The sequence below is a fragment of the Cygnus olor genome, chromosome 3 (assembly GCF_009769625.2).
Source record: "Cygnus olor isolate bCygOlo1 chromosome 3, bCygOlo1.pri.v2, whole genome shotgun sequence".
Lineage (NCBI taxonomy): Eukaryota > Metazoa > Chordata > Aves > Anseriformes > Anatidae > Cygnus > Cygnus olor.
The window spans coordinates 7,783,786-7,808,372 of NC_049171.1; the positions used below are offsets into that span (position 1 = coordinate 7,783,786).

The following is a 24,587-nucleotide window of genomic DNA, read 5'->3' on the forward strand; positions in this document are numbered from 1 at the left end:
GTACTCACTTGAGTATGGTTCACAGGAATGAGATCAGAACATTAGGAAAAAAAAAAGAATAGAAAAAGGGACACAAGTGTGGTCAAAATATTTAGTAAATATAAAATAAATAGCTTTCATAATTGTGGGTTTTCTGTTGCTTCAAGCAGATCTGGATAGGCACCCAAGAAAATCAATTTGCTTGCATAAAGACAAAGTTTATTTTACTTTTAAAAAGTCATCAGTGCTCACGAGAGGAGGAATGCTGGTTTGAATCAGGCATGTTGCAAGCAGATGTTATGCAAGCTTCCCCAAAGAGTCCTGCCAATGCATTGCAATCCTGAGTTATGACATTAACTGCAACTGCAATCTGGGCCCTTTTTTGGGCCACAGATTGATTTGTTGGTTTTCCCAAAATGGGGACGATATTTTTGCGATGTATACAAAAACCTGAAGAGGACCGACATGTTATTTTTCATTTTCAGACCAACAGAATTTGGACACCATATCTGAATTACAGGACTTACCAGTAGCAAGGACAGAAATAGGAAGGCACATTATCTGTCATCATATGATTGCAATATTAGCTCTTCTTAGCAAATATATCTCCTAGTTATTTCCTGCAACATGTTTAGTAAGGGGCAATCTCTTGCAGTTTCCTTCCATTCCTACTTTTCCTGCTTTTGAAGGATAAAAAGAAAGTCATATCCTAGTATCATTTTAAAAAAATGTCTTAGGTTTTTAATTAAAATACTCCTTTAGCCTACAAGTGTTTGAAATGGCTACATCCTTTCATAACCTTTAAACAAATAAATAAATAAATAAATGACAGGTACGCAACAAACCAAAACTAATCGCACTGAGCAGAACAACTATACTTTTGAAAGATTCTGCAGTCTTATTAAACAGTAGATGAAGTACCGTTGCCATTACAGATTAAAAGCTCTAAGCAGAGAATGCCAGATAAGATCATAATTTCTACTCCCAAACAAACTGTATTTTGGGGTATCTCAAAAATGAAAATTTGTCTCTGTATGCAGATTTTTTTTTTTGATTGGAAATTTAAATGGCCCGTTTTCTTTTTATATATCCTATTAGTGCTGTTATTTTGTATTTTTGACTAGATGCTCTACCATACTCTTTCAGACTTTAGTCTTGAAATATGTTGGAGTATGCATGTAAAACAGAATTAAGTTTTTATATTTATTGTTATTTACTAAAACATTATTGTAATTTCCATCGTCAAACAATAAAAATACTGACAAAGCTTGTATGAGCCTAACAGCCCGAGACATGTGATCAGTAATTTTGTCAAAGAAGCAGAAAGTACTAAAGTAACTTGCCCAGCAATGCCAAACAAGTCAATGTAAAAAGAGTAAAGGCTGAGACTTCATCACCTACAGCTCTACTCTTCTATTACTCGGCTATATTTCTTTTACAAAACTTTGGGTTTGGGGGCTTATGTGATGATTTTGGGTTTGGGGGCACGCCGTGTGATGAAGTTCAATAAAGGCCATCACGTTGTGGTGTGAGGAATGGTTTCTTACTTGCACCCAAGGAGCACCGGTGGGAAGGGATTGGATTATAGCTCGTGAACAGTCTGAAAAGTGTTTGGTCATCCGATGTACCGTAATAGATACTATTCTTCATCCCTCTAAAACGTGATTATTGGATCTGCGATAGAGGAGGGAGACAAGAGAAGGATCCTTTCCAACTACTGAGCGACGAACGTGCAATTCAAGCCGCGGCTACTGGGCGAAAACACCGCGGATGTTATCGGCGCCTCGCACGGGGAGCACTCCTGATAGCTTGGCTACCAAGAGGATTTCTTGCGAGCGAAACCCAGCGGGCTGTGAAATAAGTTTTCCACTGAAAATAGCGGAAATCCTACCCTGGGGCGGCTGAGTTGCCGGGCGGCTGACTAGAGGCTCCCAGGGCGAGCGGGGCAGGCTCCCCCAGGTACCGGGGCACCGCAGCCCTTTTTGGGGGTGCCACCTTCCAGCAGCCCCTTCCCGGGCCCTTTACCCGCCCCAGGACCCCTCGGTTTAATCCCTGAGGGGAACCGGGAGGCGGTGGCGGCTCCTTCGTCCCAGCGGGACCGGGGGCGCGCTGCCCCGTCAGGCTGAGGGGAGCCGAGGGGAGCGCCTCCCACCCCTCCGCTTCTACCGAGCCCCCAAACCCCCGGACCTCTCCCCGCTCCTTGCGGGGGGAACCCGGCCTCATTTCCCCCGTCTTTTCTCCCTCCCCGGCTCCACGCCAGGCCCTCGGATCGCGCCGGCGCCGTGCCGGAACGTCGGCAGCGGGGCCCGCACCGCCCCCCAGCGGCAACGGGCGGGCTCGGCGCGCTGCGAGGAGAGAAAGGGAGAAGGGGCAGTAATGGCGGCCAGGTAGTGCGGCGCTCAGCCCGGGCGGCGGCGGCGGCGGCAGCGGCGGGAGGAGCCGGCGCGGCTCCGGCTGTGGCTCTGCCCGGCGGAGCGGCGTCCCCAGAGGACTTCTCCTTCTTCTCCTCCTCCTCCTCCTTCCCCCTTTCTCCCTCCCCGTTCGAGCCCCGCTGTCTGTCCGCCCTCCCTCCTCCCTCCGCACCGGCGGCGTTTAGCCCCCCGTGTCCCCCCGGTGTCCCCCCCTCCCCGGGGCCATGGTGAACACCAGGAAGAGCTCCTTGCGCCCCCTGGGCAAAGCGGCGGCCCCTGCGGCCGGTGCCGGCAGCCATTTCATCTCGTCCCGGACCCGCTCGTCCAAACGGGGCACCAAGGCAGATGCGGCCGGGCTGGAAGAGACGGCGGCGGCGGCGCGGGTGAGGAAAGGGCCGGCGGCGGGGAGCGGTGGAAACGGAGGGGGGGAAGGCGGCGGGCAGAGAAATAAATAGGGGAGGGGGAGAGAAAAAGGAGGAGGGGGGCAACGGGGGGGGTAACGGCAGCGAGGGCCGCGGCCGGGGGAGCCGCTGGGGACAGCGCCGCTGCTGCCGGGGGGGGGTGCGGAGCCGGGCTGAAGGGGGAGAGAGGAGGGACGGGGGGGAAGGCAGGGTACGGGGGGGTGAAGCAGGGTATAGCGGGGAAAGCAGGGTCTCGGGGGAAGGCAGGGTACGGGGGGAAATGCAGGGTACGGGGGAGAAGGCAGGCAGGCTGCGGGGAGAGGCGGCGGAGGAGGCGCCGCGTCCCGACCCGGTGCCGCGCTGCCTCGGCGACGGGCGGCGACAGGCGCCGGCCCCTGACAGGGGGACACGGGGACACAGGAACATGGAGACGGGGACGGGGGACACAGGAACAGGGGACACGGAGGAGTTGTGGCGCTGCTGCCCGTGGGGCAGACAGGGCCGGCGGGGGGGGTCCGGAGCCGAGCTCCCCCTGCGGCCGCGGCCGGCACTGCGCCTGCCGGCAGACAAAAGTTGGGAGCTGCGCCTGCTGCAACTTCGCAATCCTCTTGCCCTCTTTCCTCCTCCTTTTTTTTTTTTTTTTTTTTTTTCTCCTTTCCCCTTCCTTAAATGACCTCAGTTCGTCCGAAGAGGGTGTTCCTGGCGGCTTCCGCAGAGAAAGGCTGGCGTTTGGGAAAGCTGCCCCGTTTTTGTGACAGCCCCAAGGAGGGCAGGGGGGGATTTGCCGGGGCTCTGCTGGTTTAAGTGGAACACTTTCTCAACGTAACTTATAACAGCTTTAACTGTGATCCCTAAAAGCAAATGATTCTATAGACTGCTATCGAAATCTACTGTTTCTTAAATTATAGCTGGGAAGAGGAACTCGTGAACCCCTTATTTTTGCCTTGGTGTCTCTAAGCGTATCTTAACAATGCTATTTTTTTTTTTTTAAGTATACGCACGTCTTTTTTTCTTTCATGATTAAAACCTCAGGTATTTGAAGGTTTAGAATAACGGTTATAGCTCTCCACACGCATATTTTCAGAGCAACGTATTGTGAAAGACCTGGTGAATACGGAAGTGAAAACCGAGGGTCAAAATGTTTGACAGTCGCACACCAACTGACCACGTCCTGCCCTCTGCGAAGGAAGAAGTTAGTCACACAAGTAGAAAAACAATAGCAGCCGGGGCAGATCAGAAAAATGACACCTGGAATTGCCAGAAAACCTTTTGCCCCATGCCTTTTGTTTAAAAACGCTGTCTGGATACTTGCTCTGTACATTATGTGCTTCTCTTTCGGTTCTGTCGTGCTTCAGTTCCCTTCCTCACATCTTATTTACTCTCAGTGGTGCCTGTTCCTTCCTTGTATAACTTCATTAGGCTCATGGGGATGTGGAACATAGCTGTAAAAAGCTGTTCTGCTTGTTCTAGTATGCAGTTTCTGTTTATTCATATCATGGGTCTTGTGGTTTGTGAGGCAAAGTTTGGTGTAACCCTTCCTGGCTTGCTTTACAGAGAGTTTACAGCTGCTAAAAATAAGTTGGGCATCCTTCTGAATATTTCTCATCTATGAATAACATTTGTATACTACAGATTATTAAAATGTATGAATTATGTTATTGTCAGAGTGTAAAGAAAGGAGATTATATAAAATATTGTTATAAAATTGGTAAATACATCACAGGATACATCCCGTGCCTCTAAAGAAGTGTTTCTTCTAAAGTTAAGTGAATATTTTTGGCATACTGGACTTGTTTCTCTTCACATCCAATATCGTGCGTTTGAGGTAGATAATTTTTTTGTTTAGATGTAATTGCCAAAGGTGAGCAGAAGTTACCAGGAAGGGTTTGTTGTTTTTCTTTTTTCCCTCAGTAAATTTTGTAGTATATATATATACTATATATCCCACCATATTTTGAGTTATCTTTGTACAGCTCTTTTTCCCTTCAGATCTAAGAATTTGTCAGTGATATACTACATTTCTGAACTCCCCAATCTCCTTGAAATAATGCCAGAGAAAAGGATTTCAGTGATTACAACATGAATAAGTGTAGCACTAGGAAGACAAAGCCTTTGCTTTTTGGAATTGACTGTCAGGAGACAGATAGCGAGGCTGTGTTTTGCGCAGAAAGTGTACTGGGATTGTTTTCATCCAATTGTATGTATTTTGTCAAAGTTGACTGGAACAGTGTGTTCTTTTAAAATCTTTTGGTTGTAATGTCAGAAAACCAGCCTTTACTACGAGCAGTTAATTGGGTTAATCGGCTGCTAGAGTTGGGAGCTGCTCTGTGACGCTTTTTATTTGCACCGTGTGACTTAATTTTCTTCCACATAGATTCTGACTTTGAATTCGCAGAGAAATGCTCTTCAGTGGCAATGCTTGTAATTACCTTTCAGGGCGTATTTTGAAAGATCATCTGTTTGTTCCTTATTAGCAAAAAGCTGAATTAGTAATCTAATGGCATCCTGTAAAATGCTGATTGGACTGGATAGTATAGATACAAGGTTAGGAGTTGTCTTCCACCTCTTTTTTCTTTAAGGTCCAGTCTCCTCCTCCTCCTCCTCATTTTCTTGTGGGTATTGTGTGGTTTATTTATTTCTTTATATATTTTTGTATTCATACTTTTTTGCATTCATTTACAAGAAGAGGCTTGAATCCCTCTTCTCCCCGGTAATGGCTAAAAGAATTTAAGTTTCACAGTCACAGAGTGGTTGTGTTTGGAAGGGACCTCTGGAGATCATCTGGTCCAACCTCCCCTGCTCAAGCAGCATCCCCTAGAGCACATTACCCAGGATTGTGTCCAGATGGCTTTTGAATGTCTCCCGGGAAGGAGACTCCACAACCTGTCTGAGCAACCTGTTCCAGTGCTCAGTCACCCTCACAGTAAAGAAATTTTTCCTTGTGTTCAGATGGAACCTCCTGTGTTGCAGTTTGTGCCCATTGCCTCTCGTCCTATTTCTGGGCACCGCTGAGAAGAGTCTGGCCCCATCCTCTTCACACCCTCCCTTCAGGTACTTACACACATTGATCAGATCCTCCCTGAGCATTCTCTTCTCCAGGCTGAACAGGCCCAGCTCTCTCAGCCTTTCCTCATAAGAGAGATGGTCCAGAGCCTTAACCATTTTAGTAGGCCTTTGCTGGACTCTCTCCAGTAGCTCCATGATCCTCTTGTACTGGGGAGCCCAGAACTGGACACAGTGCTCCAGGTGAGGCCTCACCAGGGCTGAGCAGAGGGGAGGATCACCTCCCCTGACCTGCTGGCAGCACTCTTCTGAATACCCCCCAGGGTACAGTTGGCCTTCTTGGCCACAAGCGCACATTGCTGGCTCATGGTCAGCCTGCTGTCCACCAGGACCTGCAGGTCCTTCTCCAGAGAGCTCCAGCAGGTCAGCTTTCAGCCATAAATAAAAAAAAAAACTGGCGTTTATTCCTCCCCAGGTGCAGGACCCTGCACTTGCCCTTGTTGAATTTCAAGAGGTTCCTCTCTGCCCAACCCTCCAGCCTGTTGAGGTCCTTCTGAATGGCAGCACAGCCCTCTGGGGCATCGGTCACTCCTCACAGTTTTGTATCATCCCAAGTCATTGATGAATAATTCTGGACCCTGTACAGACCCCTGGGGGACACTGCTAGCTGCAGGCCTCCAACTAGATGGCAACCCTCTGAGACCTGCCGTGCGGCCAGTTCTCAATCCACCTCACTGTCCACTCGTTCACCCTGCACTTCCCGAGCTTTCTTATGAGCATATCGTGGGGGAGACTGTGTCAGAAGCCTTGCTGAAGTCCAGGTAGACAACATCCACTGCTCTCCCGTCGTCTGTCCAGCATGATTTCCCTTTGGTGAATCCATGCCGACTTCTCCTGATCACCCTCTTGTCTTCCACATGCTTAGGGGTGGCCTTCAGGATGAGCTGCTTCCCAGGGATGGAGGTGAGGCTGGCTGGCCTGTAGTTTCTGGGTCCTCCTCCTTACCCTTTTTGAAGTCTGGGTGATGTTTGCTTACTTCCAGTCCTCAGGCAGTTGCTAGTCTTTGGGTTCAGTACTGTGTTGAGTTGCATATTAATAGTGCCCATTTTTGTTTGATCGTAATCTAGAAGCAACACGCATTCTGTGGAAATGGGCTGTAATGGTCTAAATGCCTTTATTGTTTTCTGTGTATTCCCTCAGTAGCGTTTTCTCATCTTGGAGAAAGCAATATTTGAAAAGTCAGCTGGTCTGCGTTATTGAGCGGCGGCTGAGATGAATACATGCGTGTCCACTGAGCAGACGCAAGATTAAAATTAACAAAATCCCTCACTAAATGGATCACGGAGCCAAGAAGTTTATTTTCTGAAATGATGTAATAGCAGAGTGCCACAGAGAGGGTACAGAGGGGAAAAACTGGGCTATGCTTTTATTCCCTTTTCCATCATTGATTTATAAACTACATAACAAAGTTAAGCTGTCATTACATAAGGTGCTGTTCTGCCTTTATATAAGTTGTATGCATTTTTTTCTTTCTAGTACTAAAACTTGGGAAGTCTCCTGGGTTGACATTAAAGCTTTCTGACAAGAAAAATGCATCAAAATCTTCCACGGTTTTCAGAAACTGAATTGTGAAACAATGCTTGTAAATTCAGTGGGCTTCATTCAAACTCTGGAAGAGTCGAAGATAGCGTGACCGTAACTGGTTAAATCTGTGCTCTAGATTAACTCCGATGTTTTCAGACGTCGAGTTGTGATTGTGTTGTAATATTTATTTGGCAGTTGAAGTGTTTTTTCCCAACATCTTAAAACACAAAAATGCTGATCGAGAGCAGGAATGAATTTATTGTGAAATAAACACTTTTTAATCATGCCATTGGATTAGTTGGACATTTTAGAAATGTATACAAGACTAACTTAATTAGGCAAGAAAGCATTAGCAGTGCCTTAAGAGCTACTTGAGGGCACTGTGGTGATTGTAACACATGATCCTAGCTAAAAGTAGTACTGCCAACATCATTCAACTTGTTCAGTGGCAACATAGAGCTCTCCATTGTACTTAATTGCTAATAGGAACAAACACAGCCTTGGGATTGACATAAAGTGCTGTACTGTGGTCGAGTTTAAGGCTAAGCAGCATTTTTGTGCACTGTAATACCCATATATTTCTGCGTCTCTTACTGTAATTCCTCAGTCTGTGACAAAAAATATTTTTTTCCATCTTGGAAAGTGTGATAATGCATTTTTGGTAGCATAAACCCATTGCTGCATTTGACTCCTGAAAGAAGTCTTTAATGGTCAGCTATTGAAAACATATAGTCAACTTTTAAAATAAATAATATACATATATATTTTTAAATACTGGCTTTAAACATGAGCCTTTGAGCTTTCTATTTTTTTTTTTTCTTTCTGAAAGAGCGGGATTCAGATTAGTCTATTTTCTCTGAATGCCTCCTTGCAAAGTGTCGTACACTGTTCGGATAGTCTGTGGTTTAGAATAAAGCTCTTAGCAAAAGTTTCCTTCTTCCATAGGAAAAACTACACTTAGGGAAGCCTGCGTGTGAAGTACTTCAAGAAAAAAGCTCCTCTTAAATACCTATATTAAAAAAAAAAAAAAAAAAAGTATTACAGTTGAGAGTTTACACTGAGGCTACCCAGCACTTTCACGGTTCTTTGAATTATACCCTGAAACACAGAGCCTGGTGAAGTTATTCACAACAATGTCAGTTAAAGGCAGGTTCCCAGGAAAGCTCATTTTAGCAGTGGGGTAAGATGTAGGATTTGCTCCGTTTCCGTGGTCTGCTGCTCTTCTGGGACGTACCAGGAGGAGGTCGGTGATGTGAAACGAATTGCACGGTCTGTCCTTGGGAGGGTGGTACTGATACAGCTGTGACCGGGGCAGAAGGAGTAATTGTCAGAAGGAATCGATGTCCAAGCTTCTGTCAAAATATTTTATGGTCAGCATTTGTAATCCTGTGCTTCCAGACCGGCGTCCTGAGTTAGGATTCTTACAAGCGTCGTGCCAAAGCAGCGTGGGCCACTGTGAAAACTGAAAATTGCTCCTCGTAAGTGTGCGCGGCTTGTTCTAGGAGGCAGTCGTGCATCTTGATCAAAACCCTGCCTTTGCCAAAATACTGCTACAGGGCCAGAAAAGGAAGCGGTGTAAGGACTAATCCAGCGAGGGAGCGAGACCTCCAAAGAATGCTCAGGAAATGGTGTTGATGTTTGGTGTGCTGCATTGCTTCCTCTGAACATTGGGTTTGTCCCAGAGTAATATTAATAAAAGCTGCTGCTTGAACGACTGTCTCTCGGTTAAAACGTGAAGCAGAAGGCTTCACCGATTGTTGTGAGAGATCCCATGGCAGTTGTGCAAGAGTGGCATACAGCTTGGGGTTACAGAAGATAATTAGCTCAGGTAATTACATTCTGATCACCTACATTCCCCTGCAGTTTCAGTTGGATGTGGTATGGTTTTGCATAGCCTGCCCTAAATTGTTGAGTGTTTGCTGCGCTGTGGAGAAGTTCTCATTCCATTCTAGTGATGCTTTAAATTATTCCTGGGTAAAACTCTGAAACCCTCCTCAATCCAAAGCATCCAGCAGGAAGGAATCAGTGATGTGAACCTTTCATTGCGCTTATTCTGTGTTTCTGTGACTGTTTCAAATGGCGCTGATTGTTTATTAGATATTTCAGCTCTAATATATTGCTTTGTGTGCGGTTCATATCACTCATGAACCCATTTATTGCAAAGGGAGCTGACTGATTTTCATCCTTTTTCATGGTATCACTTTATTTTTTCTGTACTCTTCATGCTTTGCTGCTTTTTCTAAATTTTTGTCTCCGAGTTTAGTGCTGCCTTTATTACCTTTGATGGGGTTTTCATGGTTTATTTTAACCACTAATTGCTTTAAATCGTTCAAGTGGTGTTTTGCATTTATACTTCCCTGGGTTCTGTTCCTGAAGAAGTTGAATTTCTTCTTGCTTGGTAGCCATTGAAACGTCCCACTTCTGTGCCACTTGTAAGGTTAATGTGTTACCTTCTGTCAGCATTTTCATTTTGAACCCAGTATGTGTGTGCTGGAATAACTTCAACTCTAGTTTAACTAGGAATAAATGATGTAGCTTTAGTGCTTCTACCAGAAATATGGAACTCATGAGCTTGTCCAAAGTTCCTGAGCAGTTTTTGTAGCTTTTTCTGATTATTATTATTTTTTTTAATCTTTATGCTTCTAGCAATGTGTATGAGTGAGCTAGCTAACTTAAAGCTTTGGTATAAAGCTTCTGTCCAGCTGTACTCAGAGCAGATACTTTGGCATGGGCATTTTCATGATCTAGAAAACGGGCTTGTTGCATTTCTCCAACATAGAGTCAATACCTTAATTTTTAAGTGAATAAGTAGTCGAATTGAGCTATTGAAATAAATGGAAGTTTTTCTTTCTGTACACAGGGAAGATGTTACTTGCATCAACATTCGTTGGAATTCATCATTCCAAGTATTTAATAACTACTTTCTATTATTTCTCTGATTTATCTTTCAGGCCTTGAATGTTGTGTTTATTATGATTTTAAATTTCAAGGCATTCATCTTAATATTTCGTATTACATTTTTATACAATGTTAGCTTGGTTTTACTTCTGAAATACTGTCTTTAAGTGCTCTGTAGATACAGATGTAGAAGTATTTTTAATCCTGTGGTTTTTTAACACAGAAGGAAGGCTACCTCTCTATTTGCAACAGACGTTTCCTTGCGAAGTTTAATGGCTCAAGCGCCTGGTCATGTCCAAACCTTGGGAAACAGGATTGTAATAATTTGTAAAAGTTTGCATAAATATAATTTTTGCTTTAAAGGACTTTGGCAATAGAATCTAGAAACTCATGGGAGGAGTTAATATGGGTCTGGTTAAAAACATCTTCCTTCAGTGTTGAATTAGGAAGATCGATGTTTTTTAAAACCTTCCCATGTGTGGATCTTCCAAAACATCTTCAGGTGTGGACAGCAAGTGAAGGCCGCCCCTTGGCGGCCCTGCTCTGCTGGAGGGGTGTGATTTCCCAGGCGGTGCGAGCCGCTTGCTGTGCAGCTGCGAGAAGCAATACACACGCCAATGCTCCTGCTTGTCCGGCCATTTGATCGGCTGGATCGGGCTCGGGTTGCTGGTCCAGCTGAAAACAAAGCCTCCTCCCCACTTCCCCTTGCCTTGATTATCAGCTGGAGATCCGCACTGTCACGCTGAGTTTTGGGAAGGCACAAGAGGGAGGAGAGGAACTCGCTTGTAGGGGAGGGCTTGGAGAGGGGCGGTGATGAGTGGGACAGACCTCAGCTCTCTGTGGGCTCTGGCACAGTTTGGCAGAGGCTGTGTGTAGCAGACTCTCCCTCTCTTTCACGAGCCTACAAGCAGCCCATGGATTGCAAGAGTTTCTGGATGTCAGATCAAAAGCTGGCTTTCAACAGCTTGTCCTTTCGGCACTCAGCCTGCTTGTGAACAGGTGTCTCTGGTACAGGCAGGGTGAATGGACAAAAGCATGAAAACGCCCAATAAGCAAGTGGTGTAGGCAGAGCTTTCTATTTTTGCCTGGTCAACTCATAACTTTTCTCAAAAGCTTTCACATTTAATAAATATTTTGAATTTTGGAAGTGAAGAGCTCTAGGAAATAAAATGGAAATCTATTGAAAGAATGAAAGCGGATCTTCTCATGCAAAAAATGGTGTTTCAGGTGAATGAGTCAGAAAGAATCTATTCTGAAAAAGACCGGATGAGGGTATATTTTACATTCTTATGGCTACTGCTGATGCAAGCATTGTTTACTGAAAAAAATACAGAAATGGGATGATAAAAGAATATTGATCATCTTGCAGCTGAGGCATTCTTTTCTATCATTATCACCGATGAAACATAGCATTAATAGTTCTTTACTCCATGATCATCAAGCACTTCTTAAGTGTGAATCTTATTTGCCCTTAACACCTGTGTTAAGGTCTGATAAATGACAGCGTGCAAGTAGAAATTTGAGAATTGTGGCCAGCAGATGGGTTCTCTTAAGCCAACTTGGTCACTTTTCAAGCTGTTGGGAAGGTAACACAAGGTCCTTAATAAAACTTGAAGTTCTTAGTAAGGTTGTTAATGTGCGTTAATCCACATACATTCTTTTTCTCAGCTTCATGTCATTTGAAGGCACAGGCATTAGGATTTTTAGGACACAATGGTGGATGTGTAGCATGTAGCAGTGCATGCCCTGCTGGCACGAATACGGATGCTACAGGCCACTGTGTCGTGCTGCGACCCGGAGTTGAGTCATGTTGCCTTCTTCCTCAGACAGGTACATCAGGTCTCACCCCTTCCCACCAAGCAGGCAGTCAGCCCCCCGAAAGGAGGGGGGCTTGTGCCACGAAAACGTGGGGTCAGGACGGGACGGAGGGGGGGAGCTTGTGAGGATGTGTCAGTGCTGGAGAGTGGGTAGCGCAGTGTGCCATACGTGTAAGGCGAGGTGTGCTCCCGGTTTGAACACTGATTAAAACCTTTCAGTTACTAGAAAACATGCAGTTAACGTAAAAGAAGGCATTCAGCGTAGGTTTTGAAGGGGTTTGGTACATGATTGTCAGTCGACTTTATCATGGTCATGGCAGGAAATTTGTTTTATCTAGTTACTAGTGCTTGAAAGCAAATGAGCAAAACTAAAAACAACTCAAAGGGGTTGTGAAGTCTTTTGATTTTCCTGCTAGCTTAGTATGCCTAGCCCAAAAATGCATTAGGAAGGATACCTAGTTCTTGCCCAGCTTTCAGCAGTAGATCTGAACGGAGGTCTTTAATGCATTAGAGCTGTAGAAGTTAGTATTTTAATCTACATTTATCACCTTTTTGCAGAAACTGATAGTCAAGGGAGCAAGTGGCTTATCCAGAATCACAAGACAGATGGAGAGTGGATTTGGGCTATTTTATTGGTATGTTTGACATGACATTATAGATTAAATACAGCAAAAGGAAAAGCATTTGTTAACTGAATAGTTGTCTGAAGGCAAAGATGAGTGATCAACTTAACTAGTTCGTACCTGGGGACACCTTCACATGTTTTTTTCCACGAGTACAAGTTTTATTTTGGAAAACAACTATCTTTTTTTTTAACCTAAGGAGTAAAAATAGTCATTAAATATCCTGAGTATGTAGTTTCTTTTAATGAACAGTCCGTTTCCACATGGTCTTTGAATGAACTGGTAGGGGAAAACGAGATCTTCAGCAGACACTTTTTTTGCACGTTTTATTTTTTAAGTATTAATACAGGTTATTAATATTCTGAGGCGTCTGAGAAGCTGTGTTGTTTTTCACGAGCTGCATTTCAAATGAGGTCAGAAATAACTGGAAGACCTGGATTCAGTTTCTCCAAAGTACGTAAAAATAAGTAGATCGCGAGATGTCTGAAGTTGCTGTTGTCTTTTCAAGGAGTGAAATGAGGAGGAAAAATACTTCTAAATATCCAAAGCTAAAGGAGAACTGAAGTTAGTAGGCATTTGTGAAAACCTGTAGCTGAAACACATTTCTTCATTATGCTTATTTTGCTGTTTTTAATTATGACAAAAGTAAATTTTGGGGTGTTGCTTGTTTGTTCAGCGAGGCAAAAAGAAGAACAACTAATTAAAATAGGCTGCTTTATACAAAATGCAGGGGAATAGGATTGATCAGTTGAGGATTGAATGCCAGTTGGTCTTAATTTCATGTTTTAGACATGGGAAGGGATCATAGATAAGGGAAGAGCATGCTTATAGGAGCTGAAAGGATTAAAATACTCGGTTCAAAACTCGTGTCTGATTTGTGAAGTTGTATGAGCGATCATGGTAGCTTTCTGGGTGTGGTAGAGTTAGTCAGAGGAAGGGTGTGACCCACAAAATGTATGGCAAGGAGAGCAAGTTTAACCATCATGGAAAACTCAAATATATCAGCCTGTCTGCATACCTGCGTTTTAATGCAGTTAGAGTTGTGGTAGAGCAGACCAGACGGAGGCTTTTTCTGAAATGGCAAGGTGTGGTTGTGGTTTGGATGTCGTGTCATCCCTGCTCGAAGATGAGCTGAACTCGTGCTCATATACTTTGAGATGGCAGCGAGAGGTAGTTCACGCTCCTCATGCGTTACCAAGACTGCAGGATTGTAGTTACCTTTGGATGTTCAGACCAGGACCAGTTACCTTTGGAGTTCTTCAGACCCCTACTGAGGAGTCCTTTAGGTATTCTCCTGGCCAGGACATTCAACTTACTTAAAAAAAAAAAAAATATATATATGTATATATATCCCCTCCAAAAATACCACCCAACCCAAACGTGCAATCCCTTACGTGATCTCTTCAATATGCTAGCAATAACCATTGTGTTTTAACTTGAAAATGAATCAGCTGTAATGCTTTAGCTGGTTGGTCTGTGTGATAAACCTGATGGCAATCAGTTGTTGGTGAGCAGCTCCGTGGTGTGTGTCCCCTTCAGTCCTGCTCAAAGACTCTATCAGTTTGGTCACTTCTTTTCTAGGACAACAGACTGAGAAGGAGAATTTAGTTTAATTCATTCATTTCTAGTTTGTGTTCTTTCAAAACTTGTCTCTAAATGTTATAACTAAAGTTGTCTTAGTATCGGTTTTTTATTTTCAGATTTATATAGGGGTGATTTGGGAGAGAGGACTGCAATAACATGGTATGCCAGTGTTCTTGTAGCACCTCCAGGGATATGTGTATTATAAGATGATAAACATCTTCCCATCATTCTCCTTTTCATGCAAAGTAAAGAAAGCAGAGATAAGTATGCAGCTGTAAGTATTTTATTGCTTTATTTACTTGTTTTGGATTTGGTTACTAGACTGATCGTTACCACCATTCTGCTGCTGGCAGTGAAGTTACATTACCGGCGTGTGCCCACTGCTGCTGCAAGACTCCTGGTGTAGATCTTTAGCTCCGCAGCTCACTTGAAGTACTCCTTTGGCTGTCAAACTCAGTTACGCTCTTGAATATGAAGATGATAACGAACGCTGTTTCTCCTGCCTAGACCAAGGATGTTGTCGTCTTAACCCGCTGGCTATTAGTGAGACACTGCTCTCACCTATGAGTGAGTTTCCTTCAGTGCTGGTGTTTCGTTAGGAGCTCTGAGTTCAGTGCATTAGTTCTGACTTCTGCAGTTACATTCTTCATTTCTTAATTTTTAGGTTTGATGCTTTCACCACGCATTTTTCTTTCTAGTCCTAGAACATTTTCACACTGTGTACTGCTAAGTAATAAGCTTCTGGGTTGAAACTGAAGTACTGTTTTTAATCATTAAAGGTATAAATGGTTTGCGACCCAGTTACTTGAGGGAGCAAGCAGAGTGCAGAGGAATCATTAGACCTCCTTTGCTATAAATGGGAGGAAGTGGTGGGTAGGCTGCTCTCTGTAAAGGTTTCTCAAATTGGAATTAATTTCTTTTCTTGTTCTCGTGTCTCCCAGTTCAGCTAATCTCTTGAGAGTAATGAAAACTCCATCTCCGTGTTTTACTGCAGGTAGCTGACAAGTCTGGATGGCAGGCTGGGTGTGAGTTGATTCTCCAGAGCTTAATTTTTTTTAAGAGTGTTAACTGGAATATGGAATTCGGATACTTATTAGTATGTGTAATTTTTCAGTGATTTCCTTCTGTTGGAGCTTTGTTATTACCTCTCTGCAAGATATTTTGTATGTTAGGGGATCTACAGCAGGTGTGCTAACTGAAGGTAGGGTTTGGGCTTCACTGTCTTCAAATTTGACCTCACTTTATACTTGAACCTAGCTGGGACGTGACTGCTCGCTGCGTTGCCTTTGACCACTGCATAGCCGGGAGGAACAGAGGACAAACCAGGAACATCAGCCAATTTTTGTGACTTCGAATGAGAGGCAGGGAGCTGGAGGACATGCAGAGAAAGGCGGTCATCGGAGACCTGGGAGGAGTCAGGATTTCTGCGCGGCAAGGGGTAGAGATGGAGTGTAGGAAAACATGCATTATTAATTTCCCTGCTCGCAAAATAGCTTTAATGTTACCCCTCATAAAGCTTCACTACTTGTTTGTTCCCCTTTCTGAGCTTCATTTTCTCGGCCTGGCCAAGCCGGTTTGAAACTGGTTCTGTGGCTTGCCTTGAAACTCTGCTCCCATCCCTGCAGAGCCGCTCTGGTAATTTCAGAAAGTACCTCCTAAAACCGACTTCGGTAGGGCATGCTAACGCGTAGTGGTGTATTTATGTAAGTCCACAAATAAGCTTGTGGCTAGTCAAGGGATAAAGTACACGTACAAATGCTTACGGTGTTCAGAAGGGAATAAATACGGTATTATAATAGTGAAAAGTAAGTCTTTTGTGGGTGCTGACAGTCTTGCAAACTGTCTGGCTGTACACTGTGTTGTACAGTGGAGGTGCTCTGTACATAGAAGGGGTGGTTGGTACCTGTGCTGTCACTGTGCCTAAATCTTAGGTTCTGATCCCAAATCCTGCTTTGTGTAATTTAAAGTTTTGCTTCTGATCCTCTAGTCGAGATACTACAAATACTAGAGGGAAATTATTCCACTTCTTCAGGAAGTACATCAACGAGGAAGAAAACAGTGTTTCTGTTCTGTTTTGTTGTATTTTGTTTTGTTGTTGAATTCCTAAGACTGAATAGTAAGATAAACATCTTGCTTTCCCTGGGCTTACCTCAACAGGTAAACAACTATGATTAAAACTGCTTTTAAAATGGCATGCGAGCGTGGGCTGGTTAGAAGCTAATACAAGATCTTTGTATTCAGTATTTTCAGTGCTATTACAAGTATTTACCAATATTTATGCTATAAATAAAAATATCTTCCATAAATAACAAATTATAACTAATACAGTATTTAATAATTTGTTAGTATTACTATAAGTATTTAAGTTAATATTAGTTTAAAATGTCCTTGGGGATAAAATGGTAAGGCGTGATGTAGACAGCATGTTTTACTTGCAGCTTTCTATTCCTCTTCTCACCTCTGCCATTTACTCGTGTTTTGTTTTTTTTTTTTCTTGCATTATCTTTTACATTTTTCTCATCTTTTGGTGAAATGATTCAGCTGACTAAGCAGGTAAGAAACTAATCCAGCTGAAGAAAAGCGAGCATCTGCAGCTGTAGTGCCCTGGTTTGGTTTCTGGGTGGGTCAGATAAGCAGCAGGATAAGACGGGGGGTTGTAGTGGTGCTGCTGAGCCTGGGGTTCAGCAGTGCTGAGCTTCTTTGGGTCTGCTGTCTCCCACAACTGCACCCATGCAGCTGGTTTTCTGTAGGCTTTGCCACTTCCTAAATGTGGTGCTGTGACAGCCTTTCTTCATCCTAAGTTAATTTTTTTTTCTCCCCCTTGAGTGCTCGAGATATTCAGTATTTGAATTACCTGCAGTACAAAGCAGATGGTTGTTGCTGATGAGCCAGATGAATAAACTGGACTTCCACAACCATGTATTTGCATACAAGTAAAATGATCTTTTTTTTTTCTTAGTTTGTCCTCACTGACATTTCCTGGACCTTGGTATTTGGAAGTCGGTTGTTGCAGGAGAATATACATACATTTTATATATATATATGTATATATATGTATATTTTAACTCACAAGAACAATCTTGGTTTAAATTTTTGGTTTGCAGAGTCTTGCTTTTTCCTTCCTAGTTCACCATGACAGTCGCAGATCCTCCTAAGTTGCCTGTCCATGCACTACTTAGGGACAGAGCTCTCGCATAACTCCTCCTGTCTTTGAGTTTCTGTCTCTTACTGCTAATAAGCCACAGAGGAAGAACTCCGGTAGTGTTGTGGTGCTTTTTCTAGGTGGTAGGACTGAAGCTTTAGTGTGTGTAATGCTGCTAACAAGCACAGGAGACTAAAAGTGCTGTAGAAATACGTCTGCTTTCAGTTGCTCCTCAGTTGCACATCTAGCAGTAGAAGGAAGATACTGCAAAACTCTTGCAAGAAGGAAGAGTGTAATGTGACTGTTTAAGCATTTTAAGTACAAAGATAACATCAGTGGGATAAATTCATGCTGTGTTTCTAAGTATCTTAATTTTACTCAGTCCTTGTTTATCTTTATTTCACTATTAAGTCGTTTACAAGTAGGGCAGGGGTGGCAGTGTCATGTAAGAAACACAAAGTGCAATGGGTGAGAGAACCAGAATGCTTGTTCAGGAAAAAATGATCAAATATACAAACGCTTAATGTTTCAAATAAAATATCTTTATAGCTTCCAACAAATTTTTCAGAATAAATATTTTTAATATTTTGGGCAAGCCAAACGCTGCAAGTTTGACAGGGGAGAGAGTTTAACTCTCAGAGTGCCTGGCTGTATTTATCATCAGTTACACGTGTCTGTGTTTCCATTAATTAAAGTTATCTTCTACCAAGCTTAATTTTCCTCATTTTTCTACAAGGGTATATAGAAATGAGCCAACTAAGTATGGTCTGATGCTTTTTTTCTTTTCAGAAAGATGAAGGTAGTGATGGTAGTTTGAGCGATAGCCACATATCTCCTCCCGCCAAACGTACCTCAAAACATGCTGATCCTGTGTGCAAAGACAAATCAAAATCACGCAGCACTGGGCAGCGAGAGGAATGGAGCATCTCAACTGGACAGTCCAGGTAACTTGGTACTAAGAGAAAAATGAAGTTCTGTCAAATTTTCCCATATTTTTGACTCACTTCCTCTGTTTCTGCAGCGAGCTGCAGCTTACGCTCAAGTGTATTTTTGAAGCATGCTATTTCATATAGTTTCCCTGTTATTTTAAGACTCCAGGAATGGGGGTTATATCAGTCCTCTCATCTGTATGCTTTCTTTCTATGCAAATGTGTGCTAAAATGGAAACTAATTTTTATTTCATATGCAGTCTGAATTCTAGATTCCTGATACATCCAAATTTAGTGACTTAATTGGTATTTTTATGTACTTTGTCTATAAGAAGATATGACATTTTAATAAAGAAATCAGTATTTTTGCTATCTTTAAGGAATAGATAATGGTCAAGTTTCTTTCCATTGTCATTTTCAGCCTCTCTTGCCTGTTTGGCTATAAAGAATGAAGTAAACTACTATGTTTAATTAATTAAAGTCTAAGCCATGCCGCATTTTTATAACTCAAAAGAGGAGTAATTTATTTCATTTTCTAACTATTGATTAATAAGATTTTCAAAAGCATTCCTGTATTCACATGATTACAGGTAATTGAGACGGTATAGACTATATGTTCCTGGGCTATGAACATTCAGTTAATAGTGATTCCTTTGTAGATAATATTTCTTATTTATGAACAAATTGGAGTTATTACAACACTTGGTATAAAAGAGTGACTGCAATTCACTACAGGACTGTCATCTGCTAGGATGACGTATTTAGAAACTGTATAAATCTTAAAACGGATTATTTTTTTCTGTTTGCTTTTCCCTTTTAAAACAGAATAAATTGAATATAATATGTTATGTGGCATGGTCGTCTAAAAATATACTGAAACTCATTTTTTTCTTGTTTATAAGTATAGGTTTGTACTGTAGATATTAGAAATGCTAAGAGATGAAAAAATACTTGATGTGGCTGGGAGAATTTAGATCACTGTGTCAAATGAAATTTGGTCAGGATACCTAAGCTCACGTTGTTACGTAGAATGTGCTGTGACATCCATGCATATGTTTTTTTTTTCGTTGTTTTCTGCCAAAATCCAAAGTGCTGTGCCTTTATTAGGCACAGTCTAGGCAATCTCGAGTCTTTAAGACTTTTCCCAAAGGTTTTGTTGCTAAACCTTCATTATAATCAAATTTCACTTCTTCAGTTGTGGTTTCTAAAAAACTTAAAATATCTGACCAGAAAAACGTTACTGGAAAGTTGGATGTGCACGTGATACGTAAACGTGGCTTTCTGTGTTGCTACCCAACCCTTGCAAAAATCCTTAGGTTACCTTTGTTTCATAAGTGTTACACATTTCTTAGGAAAATAATAGCAGAAGCCCACATCTTCTATTCTTCCATTAAGTTGGTAGTTTTGTAGTGTGTTGAACTCTCGGTCACATTTAAATTAATTTAGTATTACTAAGATTTCCCCTCTTTTTCCTCTTCCCCATCAAATTCATTCAAGCTTTTCAGTTTGAAAACAGGGTATTCCTTCCTATCCGGTAGTGGTAGGCAGTAAATGTTATAGTTTGCTTGTCTGTAAAATACTTGGTGTTTCTGAGGATGGAAGAGAGATTAAAATATATATTTTTGCCTTTTGTGTGACTTACTTTCCCTTTTTGTGTAACAGTATTAACAAGTTACTGTTAACAGTCTGTCAATAGCTGTAGAGTTCTTGTTAATTTGTATTCTATGCTAAATATTCTTTCAGACTGCCTCATAAGTAAGATTTTTTCATTTTTAAAGAGAAAAAGTGAACAATTGTTTGTGCAGTAAAATTTCAGAAAATTGCAATACATTTTTTCTCAATCTATGAAATAGTAGAATGAAGTTAATTTAAAAATAAGGACTATCAGAGATTGATAGAGGGGGACTAATATAAAAAAGGGACTGGTAAAAGAGATGTTTGGATAACTGGGGGGATTCGTATAATTGGTATTTGGCAGTTTTGCCCTCATTCCAGTGTTGGGCATGAGGCAGACTTCAGAGACTGAGTCTGCTCTTAGTTTGACGAAGGTTTTGAAGTCATGGTTTATCGTGCAACATTTTAAGTTGGATTTAACTTTTAAAGTTTTATTTTCATTGTGTAACTTTTGCTTGCTAAGAAATGAAAACATTATTTGTTTTTCTAATCTAATTGTTTCCTAGGTTAACTTCTCAGCCTGGTGCTACACTACCAAATGGACGTAGCTTATGTAAGTGTATTACAGCCAACCCTTTAGCATCTATATTTACATTTAACAATTTTATGTCAATGGTTTTTAGTTGCATATATTTTTAATAACTTTACTGATTACTCATTTTGACCCAAAAGTTTACTGTTTTGGCTCAGTTTCCTTCCGTCAACATCTTGGATGCTCTCTATGGACATGGGGAACATTCTCAGATGAAATTCCATTTCTCTTCTCAATTCAGACCTCTTGGCCATGATCTTGATGTTTTCCTTAATTACCAAATTTACTGTTAGGGACTAATTTTGGCCTTCCTCTCCCAGCTGGTCTCTTTAATTTACTTACTCTCTTTGCTCGTTTAAGATTTGGCCTTCTGTGGTTCTTAACATTACTTACTCCGTTATTGCTCTAGAGAGACCTGCCTTGTCTGCAGCTCCTCCTACCTTGGAACAGCTTTCCTCTTTGCTTCTACTGTTCAAACTCACCATCTCATTTCATAACTCAGCTAAAACCATACTGTCTTTCATGTCCCCTTTTCATAAATTGTTTCATCTAATTCTGTGTTGACTCTATGTAAATGTTAACTCATTAAGCATTTTTGGTATTTTTTATTATTTATTGTGGTGCCTAAGGAACAATCAGGAGTGGGATCCCTTTTTGTTTGGCACTGTACAGAGTAGCTGGTACATTGTTTGTGAAATCAATGTGTTGTATCTGACCTTTTGATATTGCATTTGGAGGACTCAGAATTGAAACTGGGGGCCAAGTGTGCATTTTAGTATTGATGTTGACTTAAAAATATTGAGTGGATATTTGAATACCAAATTTTTATCTTAACATAAGATCTATAATACAAGGAAACAAGCTCGAGTCTGAAGAAATAGCTTGCAAAACAATTTTGATAGGAATTATATATATATATATATATATATATATATATATATATATATTTCTTCAGTGTATATAAGGGTGCTTGTATTGTGCTCCTTAGTTACTTCTGGTATATTGTTCTTGTTAAGTATTCTGCTTATTAATTCTTGTTTGTGAAAATGTTGTTTCCTGCATTTTAAAGTAGTAATACAAATTTCTCTTAGCTCTCAAAAGCCATCCCCTTCGAGGGGAAAAAAAGGGAGATGGGGACCATGCTTGCATAAACGGAGATATAGAAGTCAGAAAAAGTTGTCGGTCCAGGAAAAACAGATTTGAAACTTTGAATCAGAGTTTATTGTTTGATCAGCTAGTAAACAGGTATGTGGGGATACTTCAGTTGTATTCACAAAGAATCGTGATGATTTTTAATAAAGTTAGAAAACCCTGTCTTCCAGTGCCATCTCTGTGTTTGACTGTGAGAACGTAACAGCATTGAGGCAAGCCAGGTTGTGGTTTGGGTTAAAGGCTGGCTCCTGTGCTGCAACTGCCAACGTTACCCATGCACTAAATGCAAAGTAGCTTACTGGACTTGTGTTGAGGAGTAAGCTGCTTTGTGTTTACCCCTGGATAAAACCGTGTGTGTTGGCAGTTACTGCAGAGTGCCTTACGTGCTGTAAATCCACACCCTGGTTTGTCTCCTAGTAACCTGTTTATGTAGTGATATCTAAATGTGATGTAAAGTAGTAATTAGCAACAGCACTTGGAAAGCTTTCTAGATCTTGCCTGTATGATTTTGATCATAAAATATCAAAAGTGTGTAGCTTTCTTTTTTGTTGTTTTTTTGTTTTCTTTTTTGTTTTTTACCATTTGTTAGTAATTCACACAGGATTGGTGTCACTTTTTGACATTTACTGTGCAGACAAAGTAGGTCAGAGAGGGAGGCACGGTCTGGTCTGAGCATAGGAATGGGAGCCAGAAATATTTTCTTTAATTATTATTTCTGTGTGGCCCTGGGCAGGTCACTTAATGTGTGTCAACTTTCCCACCTGTAAAATGGATTTTAATAGGCACATCTGTAAGAAATTGCTTGCAGTGCTTGAAAAATGATTTATACATAAACATTTAATTGCCAAGTATGATCTGTATTGCTAAACGTATTCAGTTGAATTTTCTATTCATTAAACATTCTTTTCAATTTACCTAGTAATTACTTAGTATCAGTTTACAAACTTATATTCAGTTACATTTATTTTTCTAGTTGCAGTTGAATCTCCCCCCTCTTATCAACAATAGGAAAAAGTCTACCACGAAGATCGTAATTTGATAAGATCATGGTACTCAAATCAATATACGAACTTGTACTGATAACAGCGTGTCCAATAATCATTGGAGGTTTTTAAGAACATATTAGATAAACATCTGTCAGCAGTGATTTAAGTATTGTTTAGTTGTTTCATGCCTGGCAAAGTGGGTGGACTTTTCCAGTCCCCGACCCCCGGCCCTGTTTTCTTTGATAATGAGTTATAGCATAATTTTACTTGAAGTAGTAAATGTCACACATCACAGATACTTGAGAAGAATTGTTTAAAATTGAGAAGGGCACTCATAACAAAATCTTGACTTTTTTGACATCCGTGGCCTGAACTTCCATGGACTACTTTCTAGGCAGGGTTTCACTCTTCAGATTTACTTTTAAACAGCTTGAAAGAAAGGAAGTGAAAGTTTCTGCCTTCTTACAATTACTGTACAGTTATAGTAGAATTCCAGAGGAAATCTATTACAATCACCATAGAGAGCAGTAAATAGGTGGTCAGAACAGGTGGCCAAATACTTGCCTTAGTTTGCGTAATTCCCTGTTGTTTTCTTCCTTAGCAATAAAGTATTTTAGACAAGGTTCTAATTCACATACCAGCATTGTTTTGCAATCTGTTTACAAATGCTTCAGATAATGAGAATGTAGTCTAATTAAATAATAGATGAGAAGTGGTAGAGTAATGAGCTCAAATAACGAACGTTGAAGCTCTAGGTGTTACTGATCTAACAGTTTTAAAATCCTTTATTTATTGGTGTCTCTCTGAGGCCAGGATAGAAGGATACGTAGCTTACAGGGTGGACACATTGACTGCTTTCACAGTATTATAATTATGTGGATAAAAAGCTTTACTATCTTACTCTGCAGATCTGACACCTTCCTAAGCAGTTACAAATTTGTATGCTGCAATCTGCACTGAGCAAAAATAGACTTTAAAACATTATAACCTAATTTGAACCCGTAGCATCAGCATTTCTTATGCATACTTTTTAGTTTATATTCTATAGGTTCATCTTTCAATTTTCTTTATTGCGGTTAGTGTTGTACTTAACTGGTAGATTCAGGAAGCTACCTTAAAATTTTCACACATTAAGCCATTTATATATTTAGTCAGCTTGCAGACCTTGGAATAGCCATAACAGACCATAAAAATAGATATGTTAAGCTATTGGGTACTATGTGGAAAGTTCTGCATGCCTACTATTTTAAGACTGATTTTTATTTTTTTTCTCTATTTATTTTGCTAACTCTTGCATATATTTTAGTACTGCCGAAGCTGTCCTACAGGAAATGGATAATATTAACATCAGGAGAAATAGGCGGTCTGGGGAAGTAGAGCGGCTGCGAATGTGGACAGATACAGAATTTGTAAGTGCAGTGTCTCGGTTCTTGGATAAAAGTAATGTGAAAGGGGGAGCATGTTTGTTTCTGTAATTCCCTTACTTTTGTTGGTAGCTCTGCCAAAAGGTTTCAGATCCTCATCAGTGGATAACGTTAAAAAATTTGATAAACTCAAATTCAGAAGAAAATTCACGGAAGTGATATGTATGTTGCTAGAACGTTAAATCTGATGAATTTACTGCTGTGCCCTCAGGATGTGCTGTGGTGGTCCTCCTTTGGTTTGAAGCACACTCAGTCTGAAAACAGGACCAAGGACTGTTACCTACTTTGTTCTCTAAAGTAGCCTCATACTGATTACTGACGATGTATTAGAAAGACTAAGTATAGAGGGGTTTATTTTATCACCCATTAAATTTGAGAATATTGTTTTTGTAGCCTACTTGTGGAAGGCTCTATTGAAAAAAACAGTTGGGGGCTAGAAATTGTATGT

The 24,587-nt window shown here is 41.4% G+C and overlaps 1 protein-coding gene across 3 annotated transcripts in view; it reads left to right on the forward strand.

Annotated features, from left to right (window-relative positions):
* The first annotated feature begins 2,342 nt into the window (after positions 1-2,342).
* ATAD2B (ATPase family AAA domain containing 2B) overlaps positions 2,343-24,587 on the forward strand; it is an 83,046-nt gene continuing 60,801 nt past the window's right edge. Inside the window, exons 1-5 of one of the 3 annotated variants that reach the window (XM_040553851.1) lie at positions 2,343-2,773; positions 18,232-18,386; positions 20,552-20,598; positions 21,669-21,822; positions 24,022-24,124. In XM_040553851.1, coding sequence (XP_040409785.1) covers positions 2,615-2,773; positions 18,232-18,386; positions 20,552-20,598; positions 21,669-21,822; positions 24,022-24,124 — 618 coding nt within the window. In that variant the 5' untranslated portion in view covers positions 2,343-2,614. Of the gene's footprint in view, positions 2,774-18,231; positions 18,387-20,551; positions 20,599-21,668; positions 21,823-24,021; positions 24,125-24,587 lie in introns of those variants that run through there. The other 2 variants (XM_040553852.1, XM_040553853.1) reach the window with 2 other exon arrangements.